At 33.5% G+C, this 15,917-nt stretch overlaps 1 protein-coding gene across 1 annotated transcript; it reads left to right on the top strand.

Moving 5' to 3' along the window:
* The first annotated feature begins 5,627 nt into the window (after positions 1 to 5,627).
* LOC131875428 (disease resistance RPP13-like protein 4) lies at positions 5,628 to 8,709 on the top strand. The gene has a single exon (XM_059219676.1). The coding sequence runs from the start codon at positions 5,827 to 5,829 to the stop codon at positions 8,584 to 8,586; it is 2,760 nt and encodes a 919-aa protein (XP_059075659.1). The 5' UTR covers positions 5,628 to 5,826; the 3' UTR covers positions 8,587 to 8,709.
* The last annotated feature ends 7,208 nt before the right edge of the window (positions 8,710 to 15,917 follow it).

Below are 15,917 nucleotides of genomic sequence, written 5' to 3'. Positions count from 1 at the left end.
ACCCAATCCTTGGACTTTTATATGACCCTTCCTTTAAATGTATTTTAAGGTGTATTTCCGAAGCCTGAAGTCTGCTCAATTTGCACTAGGTCTTTAAAACGAACACACTTCAAACACTTTTTATCCCTAAGGTCAAATGGCCAGTTGTGATAAATTTAGCCCACATCTTGATATTTCTTCGACTTTGGTACTACATACCTTATGAATCCCGCTGTGGCAGGTAAGGACATGTGATATACTAAGTCTTGCACGAGCATAACAAATAGATGATCCCTATGATGGGGGAGTCGCCACTTTTATCAAACCACAAGTGACTTTTCAAAAAGCTATGTTTCTACTCAAGGAAATATGTATGGTGAGTATCTTGGGAGCAAAACCATCTATGCTCTTACACTAAATTATATCGCAAATATCCTCAATCAATAGAACGGGTGGGCTACTACTTAAAGGTGTTTAGTCATGTTCGATGTTTTTGGACATAAGCTCATTCTGCAGTGACTCACTTAAGAGCCTTGTAACTAGTGGTGGGGCCCATTTGTCCTTGCAGCCAGTTACACTGTAGGAACAGCTATACCCAAGGCTACAGCTTTCGCTCTCACCTGATTTCTATAGCGGCTCGAAGGATTTACCACTCGAGGTCATTCCCAAGAGTATCGATCCCTTGGCAGGCCTCTCTTAAAAAGATAAAAATTTTAAGTGTTACTAACACTTTTCTCTTGCACCTAGGACCACGAAAGCCAAGGGAGAGGATAGTGTGTGTTAGAAGTGGAACCACTCGATTGACTTTTTGCACAAGTGTGCCAAGCACGAAAAACACTTTGTTCTTTTTAATCTGCCATTGCAATGTGATCTAACTATTTGGAGATGTTGCTCCAACAGTCATGATGTTCTTTTTAACTTCAAAGGCAATATGTTTTGTAAACTAAAAAAAAAAAATGAAATCCTGGTCAACTTAACAAAAAGTACGTTTTGCTTGAAGTAAAATTGTTTTTGAGCTTGAATGAAAAATGGCGTGTTCTTTTTAGATTGCCCAAAACAAAGTGTTGATTGTAAATTTCTTTAAGTTGATGCAAGAAAATAAATTTTGTTTTGTTGATTTTAAGCACCAAAACGAAGCTTGTTTCCTAACTTGCAAGAAATAAAGTTTGTTTTGTTCAATTTTAATGCACCCCAAAGACAAGTGACCCTAACTAGAAAGCAATGAAAATTTGTTTTTGTTCAAGTTTTAATGCACCAAAGGAAAATTTGTGATTTTTAATGGTGAGTTTTAACTTGCATAAACAACAAATGGTTAGTAAAATCTATGTCCAAGGGGGGCTTCCACAAGCCTAAAATTTTTCATTTTTTTGGTTACAAGGTGATTTTTACGACATTCTGTTACAATAGCGCTAGTTTGCATTTGAACAAAAGCACTATTTAACTCAAAAGCGCTGAAAGAAGGGGAAAGACAGAGAGGCAAAAGCACTGAAAAATGGGTAATAGCACCAAAACAACTTCAAAAGCGCCAAAACGGTTCCAAAAGCGCCAAACTTGAGACAATAGAGCTAAAAGAATAAGTGTTGATAGCGCTAGAACGAGTTCAATAGCGCCAAAGCACAACCTGTGTGACACTTTCAACATTCAAACATGTTAGTTTTTTTTTTTAAAATTGATATTTTTGGTGTTTCGATTCACGTCGGGTTCACCAAATGATGCCCTGCAAAATGGACAAGGTTAGTCTAAGATAAACCACACACAAGACACAAGAAAATCATTAGTGTTAGTCAATCAAAAGCTAATCTAAACAGGCATATCAAGAAAGACACTAAAATCATGCAAGAATATTTAACTAAAGAAGCAAATATGATGAGGCATCTCCAAATACCTCCTAACATGGTCTTAGCTCCTTCTCCCTTGTTCCTCTCCTCTCCAAGTTCCAAAATAGTGTAGCTCTTAGCAGCTTTTTGCACTATGGATGCTTATGGAGGATTGAGATTGTAGTATTGTGCTTCAAATGGGAAATAAAAAGCTAAAATACTAGATGATATTTAAAATGGTTGATTTTAACTAAAATAACCAAGATATTAGTTTGCTATGCTAAATGCTCTCTAAAATGCCTATAGGTTAGATGCATACAAGTTTTCAGGATCTGGATTATGAAGAAATGGGCTCTATTTATAGAAAAAATGGAGCAATGGATGGTTGAGATTGAGTAATCTCAACAAGGGTCAAGATTGAATGATTTCAAATCCATGTGAGGGCTTTCAACCCAATCCCAGGATGACAAGTGTCAATGTGAGATAGGTTCAGAGGGGAGGGAATAAGCATTAAATGCTTGACATGACCTTGGGAGTTTAAAGTCAAGGTTGGTTGAATGAATAAACTTTTTATTCAAAGAATAAAGCTTTTATCCAATGGATAAATTTTTGTGCAAATGTGAAATGGATGAATATGGTCAAAACAATAAATGTTTGGGGAGACAAGTTTGAAATAACCATAAATGGTTATGTAAGAGCCATAAATGGTCATGTAAGAGCCATTAGTGGTCTTCGAAGACTTTGGGGGTTAATTTGTTGAACACACAAAGCATTAAATGCTTTTCAAAGACTTTGGAGTCTTTGAGAAGTGACTCCATTTTGCTTAGGAATGTGACAATAATTAGGGGATGGATTAGGCTAATTAGGAAGGGGTTAGAAGAATCTAGAAGGGGATTAGATTTTGTAAGTGGATTTGGTGTGTGAGGGAAAATAGGATTTTATTAAAATAAAAATTTATTTATTTCAATAAATGTGTGCAAGTTGCATTTGTAGGAAAATGCAAGTTGGGGGGGGGGGGGGGATAATGATTTAAATAAATGTTTTTTTATTTAATTTATTTAAAAGAGGAATAGGGGGATTTAATTAAATAAATATATTTTATTTATTTAATTGATTTGAATTTGGTTTAATGAATTAATTAAAATAAATTGAATAATTTATTTAATTAATAGAAGAATGTTTGGGGATAAATTAATTAAATATTAATTTAATTAACTGATGGCTAGTGGATTTTTAATCAAATAAATAGCAAATATTTATTTAATTAAGCTGGACAGATTTGTGTGACTACAATATGAATATTCACATCGCAGTCCAATCTACTTAGACTATAGATAGCTTCATTGTGATAAATCATATGGGTTTTAACTATACAAAGGTTATAATTTGTTGAAATCTATTATTTATTTTTAACTTTTTTAATTTTGGCATGTTAATTGATCTTGGATCACCTCTATAGTTTTATTATGAATTTTACCTCCTCGTTTATATTGACATACATATTCATAAGATTGACATACATATTCAAGTCTAAAAATGGTATTCTTTATGAATATGGGTTGTGTGATTTTGAGTGTCAATAGGAAGCATGGATTGATGATAAAGATCAAGGTCCATGGGAATTCATATTTTAGTAATAGAGTTCTATCTATGTGTATGGAAACTAGGGTTCATATGATCAAGGGATAATGTCTAGCAATCATTATAAGTGTAAAGGAGTGATATAAAGATGATGTATAATTATAAATCTAAAATTTATATAAAGTATAAACATTAAGAGTAATCTAATGGTGTATATAATATAGAAAGTGTGAATATGTAAGCCAAATCATCCGAGAAAGATAAATCAATGAATAAAAATGATGAAAATGATAACTATGACAATAAAAAAATAAAATGTCATTTGTAAAATTATGGGTCTAAAAACCCTAAGGTAATACAAAAACCCTAATAAGAAGGTTGGAATATATAGGATTAGATGGCTTCACTAAAATAAAAAGGAAAATAGGTTGCAAAACCCTAACTTAGTTAATTATTTCTAATGCAATTTAGTTGATTATTTTTAATACAAGTCAATGTTCAAAAAAATTCTAGAACATTTGTATTTATTTTAACAACTATTTTTCTTTTTGTAGGAAAATACAAAGAGTAAATAATTACAAATAATAAAATTAATTTAAATTAGAATGCAAATTTTAATTAAAAAATTACTAATAAGCGACTTATATCTAGAATAATGCATCCAGTTTTGGTTACTTGAATCTAGGTATTCTCACATGTGATCTAGTTCTTGAGCATTGTTTTCCATCTTCTCCATCATTATTTTATTTATAATGTTTAGTGTCAAATCTTTGAAAGCTTTGAGTGATTCAGTGTAGTAAGATATTCATCGTCTTTTAGGTACATCTACTTAGGATGAGTACTTGAAAGACATTGCATGTTTGTTTTGTAATTCATACCTTGCAAAATTGGAAGACATTATTGAGGATATTCATATTTTATTTAATGCTAGCTCCTAGCATGGAGTTTTATCATCTTTGTTAGATGTTGTGATGGCATATTTAGACCCTTATGTTCATTCTCTACGTCAATATTAATCACAATTTGGTATTAATGTGGAGACCTTTGACTAGTGTTTTTAGGGATCATCATTATCTATGGATTATGTTTTAAATTTATTTCTATCTGCTTCTAAATTTTTATCTTCATCAATGTGGCCTAGAATGCTTGATTTGACTACGACACCTTCAACATCAACATGGGGACACATGAGCAGAGCTCAAATATTTCATACATCTTGAGTTTTCTTCTCTCATTTTCTTTTTAGGAATGAGAAGAAAACTTGCATACTTCTGTGATTTTATTTCCTTCTAAGCTTAGGAATTTTGTTTGATGGGTTTGCATCATCTTCAACATCCATCATTGGGAATCCAGCATTACTAAAAATGATTCTACATTCAGGGGAGGTTGCATAGTCTCTCTTCTTCTCTTTTATGGAGAGACTTTTTCTCACATGAGGTATTTTTCTTCTCATCTTTTACGAAGCTTATTTATCATATATATGTTAGTTTTTTTTTATCTATATGGTTTTCTCTCTTTCTCTAGTTTATGTGAGATTGCATTGCATTTGGTTACCTCATCAAGTCTAGTTGAGTTGGCACCTAGTTTCATTTTTATAATATTTATTATAATACTTATTAATATATTATATATGTTATTATAATATTTGAAAGACAAAACATGATCATTTTTTTAACCTATAACAAGTTTATTGAGTTTAAGATTACACAATATCTAATTTTTATTTTATTTTATTTTTACAATGTTTCTAAGATATCTAATGAATTTTAGTTATCATATTGATTCTTACGCTATAATATTAATATAAAAATTATCGATTTATTTAAAATATTTTGATAACTCAATATTATCTTTTTCAACTACTAATTATTTCAGTTCATTTATTTATCTTATTTTATATTAAATGTTATAATTGTCATTCTAATAATACAATATTAAAGTAAAAATAAATTCTACTATATCCATACTATAAAAATAAATACCATATCCTTAAATGACACTTTTATTTTCAAATATTTTAGTCATAAAAACTAATTACGACATAAATCTTTGCTGTTAAAATAATCACGGGAATGAAAATGGACCCGTAAAAAGAAAGGAAAAGGACTTTTTATGCAATTTTCACGGTACAAGAATCTTTGGAAAAAAAGGAAGAGACCAGAGGGCCAGAACAAGATGCGCGTGCCACAAAACGACAACATACAGCAAAGATTGAGATGACATAAAGAGGGAAAAACAAAAATGAGTGAAGCCATCATCACATGGCCGGTGCACCACTTTCTCATCCAGATGAAGGACAATCGAATAAAAGACTGGGAATGTTTCCACCAACTTCTATAAATTTTTAAGTCTAGGTCCGTTTCTTTTGTAGCTTCAATTTCTCCGTTGTTATATCTGTGTAGAATATTTGAGAGTGCTTCAGTTTTTCAGATTTTTAAAAAGATCAGATATGGCATCTGCTGTGGTTGATGTTGTTGTTGAAAAATTTGGGGGGATGATTATAGAGCAGATAAACAAGGAGGTTTCACTTGTCCTTAACTTCAAAAAGGACTTTGAATGGCTGAAAAAGAAGCTCACAAATGTAAGAGGCTACCTCACAGATGCAGATGCACAGAGTGCAAACAATGAGTCAGTGAAGAGGTGGCTGCTGGATATTGCAGATATTGCTTGGGATGCAGAGGACATACTGGACGAATGTGCTGTTCAATCTAAAGGTGCTAATAATGAAATCCCCCAATCCTCTTGTGTCTGTGCTTTCAGTTATTCTCAATTAGCATTTCGCTATAAAATGGCACGTCGGATTAAGGACGTGAAAGATAGAATGAGAACCGTCATGGCAGATGCTGCGGAGCTGAAGCTTGTTAGGGATGTGACTCATCCAGAGCAACCCTCCACAAGTACATCGCAGACTCATGTAAACTTTAGAGGGTCAAGTGTAATAGAGAGGGGCTCACGGCCGGTGGCTATTGAGTCCAAGGTTGAAGATGTCCTCCGCCTGCTCGATGACCCTGCCGCTCCTGTCATTGCCGTCGTTGGTATGGGCGGCGTCGGGAAGACATTTCTAATGCAAAATGTTTACAAGAGAATAAAGGTTAAGTTTCAGGAGTCAATCTGGCTTTCAATTTCTCAGACTTACACCCTTAAAAAGTTGCAAGCTGATATGGCTTCGGAAATAAACTTGAACGAGGTCATTAATGGGCAGCTAAGTGAGGTGCAGGCAGCAAAGTTGATTTATGAGCGTCTACAAAGCACAAGCTCTCTCGTTGTGCTGGATGATGTGTGGAGGGCAACTGGGGAAGATGATTTGATATCTGCACTTGGCCTTCCAACTGGGAATGATAGCCGTTGCAAAATTGTGGTGACAACACGAAGCAGACATGTGAGCAACAACATGAATGCCCGTGTTTATGACGTGCACCCTTTGTCACAACAAGAGAGCTGGGAGCTCTTTTGCGCTTTTGCCTTCCCCGACTCCCAGAAAAATCAACCGCCACAACAACTTGCAGGGATTGCTCGAGAAGTTGAAGGCGAGTGCGGAAGATTGCCCCTAGCAGTTAAAACAGTGGCAGCATCTCTGGCGGGCAAGAGATTGTCAAGGGATTGGGAAACCAAATTGGGGCAACTCAGAGCGGTGTTGGATACCGAGGACCCCATTATGCAGATTCTAAAGTTGAGTTATGATTCTCTCCCTGTTCATCTTAAACCCTGCTTTGCATATTTGTCTTTCTTTCCCGAAGATGAGGAAATAAAATCCTGCTATCTCATAAACCTGTGGATAGCAGAAGGATATATTCCTCAAAAAGAGGACCAACACCAGTTAGATATTGGATGGAATTATTTATGTCATCTTTATAGTCTGTGTCTGGTCGAGAGCGTAGGCGCTATGTATATGCAGGGATCGGGAAGTTTCAAGTTGCACGATTTATTGCTTGATTTGGCCATCAGTATAGGAAAAGAAAGTCAATGTGCATTTAGTGTAGATGAATCCTTCAGAAAAGGTCCAGCTGTGCAAGCAAGCTGTAGTTACAGGAGGATTTTAATGGGCAAGAAAAGCATAGTTGATGGTGATGTAGATGTAATGGCAAGCAACAGGGCATATTCTGCATCACGTCTTCGCACTCTCTCTTTCTCACAAAATAGAGGCATTCAAAAGATTCCGGCAATCTTGCTTAGTGGTGCGAGAGTATTGCGTGTTCTTGATCTAAGTGGCACTGGAATCTCCTCATTGCCTGCTTGTGTTGGCAATTTGAAGCTCCTCAGAGTTTTGAATTTAAGTGGGACAAATATTGCCGAGGTGCCCGAATGTGTAAAAAGCAATACGAGTCTTCGCTTCCTTTACATTTCTATTTGCGAGAATCTAGAACAGTTGCCTGAGTGGATTGGTGAGCTCAACTTCCTAGAACATCTAGATTTGTTGGGCACCGCTCTGAAAAAAGTTGATGGATCGATGCCCAAGGGACTATCAAAACTCGTGTCTTTACAAGTACTGATGATAGATAACGACAACAAACTATCCGTTGAAGACAATGAGTTCTTGAGGTTGGAGCATTTCGTCAATTTGGTCAACCTCCATGAAGTGTGGATAGGAATTCATCACGAGGCTGAGTTGAAAAGTATAGAAGATGGGATCCTTTCCACATTGGTGAAGATGCGTACTTTGGGAATAATCAACAGTACCAATGTTACTGAAGTTAATCTTCCGCCTCTGTCAGAGAAAATGTTAGCTATGAAGGATCTTGAATTCCTTCACCTAGAGAAGTTTGCAGTGCCGAATTGGATATGTGGCTTCTCAAATCTGATGCAACTGGAGTTGTGGGATTGTCATTGTGCTGAATATCCAGCACTAGAAATGATGCCCAACTTAATAAAGTTGGATATATGGAGAAATGATATATGCAAGGCATTGCCAAAAGGGTTCGGGAAGTCCAAGGGATTTCCTCAGCTGCTTTTCTTAAATATTCAGGGTTGTTCAGTGTTAGAGGAATTCTTAGAATTAGAGGAAGGAGCAATGCCACATCTTGAGATACTAAGAGTATTTCGTTGTCCCAATTTGAAGAAAGTTCCAAGTGGATTGGAGCACCTGCGAAGTTTGAAAGAGTGTCACTTTGGCAGAACAGGAGTGGATGATATGTTGAAGGAGGGTGAGGAATTATGGAACAAATTGAAAGTCAATAATTCCAATGTCATTATTAAGACAGATTGGTGGTGAGGTTGTGGAGGTTGTGGTAGTGAAATGGAGGCTGAATGTATTTTTATATTTTTTTCTTATAATGTATATTATCATATGTCAAATCAAAATTATTTATAGAATATTTTATTGGATAATTATATATGATTTAGATATTATTATAAAGTTTGTAAATATAAATAAGCAAATTATTATGTTTGAATTTAAAATTTAATTAATTAATTAACAAAGACAATTTAATATATTTTATGTTATATCTTTTTCATATTATTATTATTATTAAGATAGACATTTTAAATACATCAATTTTAAAAATTATTAATATCAATTTTAGTATTTTTTTAACATATAAATTATTTTATTTTACTTTAGAATTATTTCATACTATTTTTATTTTATTTTATGAAAATTATTATTATTTATCAAAGATCAATTTTATTTAATTTTTTTAAAGAATTTATTTTATTTACTTGAGAGTTATTTTATAATTTTATTTTTTTAAATATATGTTGCTTTTCATTTTTTATTTGACATACATGATCATTGCATGATGCTCTATCCTATGCAATATAATACCTCTTGGCATAATGACCAAAAGCATTAGTTTCTTAAAAATGTTAGTTTAACTATGTATTGTGTTAGTTAATGATCGGCTTCTATAGGAAATTTTGTTGAGTCTAAAATGTGAAGGCCTTTGTAAAGTTCATTGAATATATGTTTGAGATCTAAAAATTAATTAGTTAATTAATAAATATAATTTAATAAATTTAATATTATATCTTTTTCATATTAATATAGATATTTTCAATACATCAATTTTAAAAATTATAAATATTAATTCTAGATTTTTTTACATAAAAATTAATGTATTTACTTTAGAATTATTTAATAATATTTTTATCTTATTTTAATTGCACATTTACTTTATGAAGACTATTCTTATTTATCAAAGAATAATTTTATTTAATTTATTTAAGAATTTATTTTATTTTATTTCATTTGCTTGAGAGTTATTTTATAGTTTCAATTTTTAAGATATATGTTGCTTTTGTTTTTTGTTTTTATGTACATGATCATGACATGATGTTCTATCCCTTGCAATATAATACTTTTGACATAATGGCCAAAAGTATCAGTTTCTTAATAATGTTAGTTTAACTATGTATTGTTTGGGTGTGTTAGTTAATGATTCACTTCTATAAGAAAATTTATTGTCAAAGTCTAAAATGTGAAGGCCTTTATAAATTTCATTGAATAATGTAATCATATATAATGCCCAAACATATTATAGTTTCCATGTTTTATTATATTATTTGTAAATGTAATTCTTGATTTTATTCTTGTATTTGATCTTGGAGCTTAGAGTGGCATCAAAGAAATGGGAAGCCTAAAAAATTTGTTCCTAGACCTACCCAAGTTTTATTAGCTTTTCAACCCCCTCTACATTATTACTCTTGTAACAACTTTTGTTCTAGAAATATGTACTCTTCACAAATTTGTAACATTCTCAATCTACAAGGAGAATTTTATACATATATATTTACCAAAATGATTTTGGAAAACAACTAAATTGCAAACATTAAGGACTTGTTTGTGGAAGGATGAATCGTGTGCTAACTCTAGCAAGTATATGCTTAAATTATGGATTGTGCAAGAGAAAAACGATCAAAAGGTGTATCTGGCATTGGATTTTTTGGATAAATGGCATTTGATGGCTTGGTATTAAACACAAAACCAAAGTGTTGAAAAGTTAGTTTTATTGACTCAACATAGTTCTAGTACGTTCATTATTTTCTACTAGTGCTTTGGCTTTAGAAGGTTGATTTTCAAATTAAATGGATATTTTAGGCTATAGTGAATCCATTCTATTTTTATTTTCTTTTGTTTGGTAATGGGCAAAATCTGAATCACTTTTGACTAGATCTATGAGCCAGTGAGACCACATTTTTGAGGGGCCTCATCCTCATATTTGTTCAACAATAACACCCTTATATCTCCTTATGTCTCCTAGTCTTCCATGCCTAAGAATCACCTTATCTCTCCATTGCCTATAAGGGACACATGGAGCTTGATCAGACTCAAACCCAAAACCTCCCATGTAGGAGGCTCACAACTAACCATTGCGTTGTGGAGTTATACCCAAATCCATTCTATTACTATGAAGGAACATGTGTTGTTTTTAGGATTGTGTTTAAAAAACTAGAGCTCAATGCTTACCATGAGAGTAGTAATGTATCATTTTGCAAGGAAGATTGATTAATTTGGGAAGTGACTAAGAATAATATTTACATGAAATATAAATCAATATGTTCCATGAAAGACTATTTGTGTATCATGTATAAGATTTAATTATATGGGTGGTTTGGTTTGAGCTATTTCACTATTTATCTTATTTTGCAAAAGAATTTTATTTTTTTAAAATACTATAGGATGGATGTAGTTAGTAGAAGAAAGTCTTTTTTGAACTTTAATGATTATTAATGATAGGATAAATTTAGAGTAGCCTACATGGTTTTTCAAAATTTTAGTATTGACTTATAACAATTATTTTGGAGTAACAAACATTGTTATATGGATTTTTTTACTCAAACTTATTATGGTTTCATGTGTCTTGTTTTCTTAGTGTTTTAATATATCTAATAATTATCATCTTAGAAATAGGAAGATTGACATCTGAAAAATTACAAATGTTGGAGTATGCATATGGAAAATACTTTTATATCCAATCATCTTTGGGATTTAATTGAGAATCATTGTACAAACTAATTGAAATACAAAAAAATGAATTTTGAATTTGAGAAAATAAATTTTTATCACTATTAAAAGTAATTGTTCTTCATAAGTTACTATCCACATAGAGACTATTAAAACTAGATCTTGGAGATATTGGAGGACACTTACATATTTATATGAAAAATAACCTACATATAAGAAAATGGATCGATTATTATACTTGTTAAACACTAATATCAATGATGATGATGAAGATGTTACAAAATACATCTTTAGGACGAACATGCAAACCCATAATATAGTACTATATGTGTCAAAATTTATGATGATATGTTAATATTTATTTTTTTAAATAGGCTTTCTTCCAACTACATAACTATTTTTGGAAATGTTACAACTCAATGAAAAATCAATAGGTAAACAATGTTGGCATTTTGGTGCATTTTGTATGACCGGTGAATGAAATGGTTCTCATTGTTGGCAACATCATCTTCAAAGTCTTCATAGTCCATTGATAAAAAAGTAAAGGTTAACCGGTACAAAACAAGAGTTCTTATTCCTATCAGCAGTGAGTTAACCGGCTATGCAATGAGTAGACCAGTATACAGAGGTTAACCGGCTAAGCAGAGTATAGACCAACTAAGGTGTGTGTAGACAGGGTAAGCAGATTGTAGACTGACTAAGCAATGAGTAGACCAGCACACATGAGGTCAACCGGCTAAGCAGTGAACAGATTGCTACACAGGAGGAGAATTGGCTAAGTAGATAATAGACAGGTATACTGGAGGTAACTGGTTAGGCAAAATTTGATCAGTACACCGGCATAATAGGAGTCTCAACCGACAGTCTTACTTTTTGAACCGACAAACTTATCGACATGAATAGTTGTATTGACCAGTATTCCCATAATGATTTCTGGAGAGTAATTTAAGGCGCGGTAACAAAATTTTGAATCTAATGTTTGGAGGGAAAGTTGGCACCAGAACCAAAGGCTAATATATTCACAAAATTCATTTTGATTATGTTGTTGTCAATGTGAAAAAGATCTATGTGAATGTGAATAGGGGAGCAAAACAGAGCGTAGCAGAAATAGGTATGAATCGGTGAAGCCGACACCGATTAGTTGAACAAAGAATGCAACGCTGATCTATAAGATAGAGGTAGTGTCATCAAACAGATAAACCATCTTTGTTGCTTTCTAACAATTACAACATTGTAAATCCCTTAACAGGGTGATCCTTAACTGATTCTTTATGTAAAATCTCTTAACAGAGTCACTTCAAATATGAAGTTGTAAAATCCTCTAGCAAGGCGAACTTTAATAGGTTCTAAGGTATTCTTAACGGGATACCAGTCACTTCTAACAAGGTGATGTTCTCAGAAAGAACAGATTGTAAGCTCTTAACAGAGAACTCCTTTTCACTACAATAAGAGAGATTGTGGGTTATCCCCACCATGGTTTTCTCCCTCTAACCAAGGGTTTCCATGTATAATTACCTGTGTTATGTGCTATTTATGTGTGCATGCAAATCTATTGTCTATGATATTATTTTCTTTCATGATTTACATAATGTTTAAGTCAATGCAAATGATAGTTGCAGACCGATCAGTTTGATTGGTTGAATTATGAGTAAATTGCTTTGACTGATTCACCCCCCCTCTCAGTCACTGGTTAAATACTAAAAATCGGTATCAAAGCCCCGGTCCTCTGAAGTAAAGCTTGACAACTTGAGGAAAAATATCATGGAAGAATATCGGTATCAGAAGCAGATAGATGAAGCAAATGAAATTATTGCTTAACTAAAAGAGAGACTGAAAAAATCTCTTGCTAAAAGAAAGGAACTAGCTCTACAATTAAATGAGAGTCAGGATATCATAGATCAACTCTTTGAATAGAGTGGATTAAAAGAAGCAGTAGAAGCAGTCTCAGAACTGATGGAAAAGAACAAGAAGTTGACCGAAGAAATCACCAATCTAAAAAGAGAGCATGAAAGTCAGGCCCTGAGAATGACTGAAATACTAGAAGCTAGCAGGATAGCAGATGAAAGAAAAAGAGATGTAGAAGAAGCTTTGTGAAAAGCTGAAAGAGCCAAAAGGCTTGTTGAAGAAGCTCTAAGAGAAAATGATACAATCATCATTGAAAAATATGAAGAAATTTGAATTCTCACTCAGGAGAATGAATACATACATGACAGTCTGCATAACAAAGCAGAGGAAAAGGAGAAGATGATGAAAGAGATTGAACAACTTACAAATGAGTTGAAAGCTGCTAATGAGAGAAATGAAAAAATGAGGAAATTTAATGAAATCTCTGAGAAGATAGATGAACGGTTGAAAGCTCAAAGAAGAACAAAGGAAACAACCGGTCTTGGTTACTCCAGTATAGGTCTTATGGAAACTAGAGAATCATCTAAAACCAAAAATATGAAGGATGATAAAAGGAACCATTCAAGAGTGAAAAGTATGAAGTTTTCTAAAACTTCTTGTAATCATTGTGGTAAACTAGGTCATAAGTCTGATGTCTTTAGAAATAAACTGGTTAGTCAAAAGAAGACTTTCACCTTTGATGGTTACTGCCATAATTGTCACAAGTATGGTCACATTGCTTATGAGTGTAGATATAGATCTAGCAACATGTCAAATAGGAGAAGATGTAATAGATATTGCTTTACATGCAATAAATATGGACACAAATCTGAAGAATGCGTGTTCAAGTCAAATGTATCAAAATCACCATTCAAACTGGTTAACCCTAATAAAAGGAGTCATCAGTTCAATGCCACCTGTTCCACTTGTGGTAATTTTGGTCATGTTGCAGCAAATTGTAGAAAGAGAATGGGTCAAAGAAATAATGCAGGACCATGGAGGACAAATGGTATAGCATGTTTCAATTGCCATAAGATCGATCACTTAGCCAGAGAATGTAGGAACTGATCCTATAACTGGTCTGAAGACAAGAACCGATTTGGCAAGAAGAAAGGGCAAAATGACCTGAAAGGAAAGAAGACAATTAAAGAAGTGAGGAATGAAATGAAAAAGACATGGATTAAGGAGAAAGAAAATAAGGAGAAAGTCATTCTGAAACCAATTCATCATCCATCGATGATGACAACTTCTCTTCAAATTAGGCATACCGATGCTCAGGGGGAGCACATATGGTAAGATCATTATTGAATCCCCTCAACCAATATGAGGTTATGTCTATCTGCATAGTCGAGATGCATAAAAGTTAGTCTAAAGTTCCTATTTGATAAATGTCTTGCGGGGTAGTTGTTTGTGTATCGGTATCGGTAACAAGCAACTGGTAAAAGGTAAATTGGTGTACCTTAAGTTGTAAATTTTTTTTTTAACTAACTATTGTATCATAATTCCGATAAAATCTCAATGGATAAATAAGGAAATGACAATACATTTCACTCACCCTGATTTCTTGTGAATATTCTCGAGCTCTTGTGCGACCAAAGGAAATTAAAATCTTGCTAGTAATATTTGTGCAAAGAGATCAAGCAACGTGATAGTGGTGTTTGGTATTCTTGAGGAGAAGGTATTCAAACCTTGTTTGAGAAAAAAATGTTTGAAGGTCATCATGCAGCATCTATATCGATTCATGTGTTGGTTGAAGCTATTAAAGAACCTCAACCCGAGTTCAAGTTGCATCCAATGAAAGTTGGTGCGATCGACATGACTCATGCCTTATCACCTGTGCCCTCCTGTGTGTTATTGGTCGAAGATATTCGCTCCTTCATCCATTGCAAGCTTGAAGAACTTGGAGACAAATTTATTTGAAGTGAATTCAAAGGGTTCTTTAATCATGATTTGTTGAAGGCAAAATATTCGCATCTGAAGACCAAGGGTTTGTCGAATCCTATTGAGTTTACCGATCAATTTCATGTTGACTAGGCTAGGTATGTATTAAGCAGAGTGCATGATCAATTTCTATGGCTGGAAGCTGGAGCACCGATTAATATTACAAAGGATGTAATTTAGAGAGTAACAGGGTTTAGCGCAACCGGTGAAGCACTAACCCTAAGAACAATTTCATCCGCTAAGTCACCCGGTTGACTAAATCTCGATGTGACAGTAGAGAAATGACAATCACTCATTATTGAGGATGTTGAAGTAAGATTTTATTCTACAATGCTGGGTTATAGGGTCTATCAATCAAGCCAGATGAATAGTGTGTTCAACAGTGCTATACATGTTGCCTATCGAATCATCAAGGAGGATGCAACATATGATATTTGTGAGATGACCAAAAGCCAATTTCTGCTAAACATGGAGAGAATCAAGAAGGACAAGAAGCAATCTTTCAAATATGGCTCACTACTGGTATGTATATTTTTCTATGTGCAAAACTTATTTCCTGGTAAGGGTAATATAGTATGGTCTGAAGAAAAACCTATCATGGTTCAGATAGGTGAAATGATTAGGGATTTAGGAGATAGGTTTGGAGAAACAATGTGGGGATATTTTAAGAAATTTCAAATCAAGATGCACAAAAGGGAAAGAATACCAACCAGTATAGTGCAGAAGTACAAAGACAACATTTGCTTTCTTGTAGACACAGATTGTTGCATCATTCAAGTGGTTCAACCCAGAACCTTTTGGGTTATGAGGTC

This window comes from Cryptomeria japonica, chromosome 4 (assembly GCF_030272615.1).
Source record: "Cryptomeria japonica chromosome 4, Sugi_1.0, whole genome shotgun sequence".
Taxonomy (NCBI): domain Eukaryota; kingdom Viridiplantae; phylum Streptophyta; class Pinopsida; order Cupressales; family Cupressaceae; genus Cryptomeria; species Cryptomeria japonica.
Note: the sequence above shows the minus strand (reverse complement) of the source record. Positions and strands in the feature narration are given on the sequence as shown.

Excerpts from the sequence above, each read along its gene's own strand:
- LOC131875428 (XM_059219676.1), top strand. The coding sequence starts at position 5,827 with ATGGCATCTGCTGTGGTTGATGTTGTTGTTGAAAAATTTGGGGGGATG.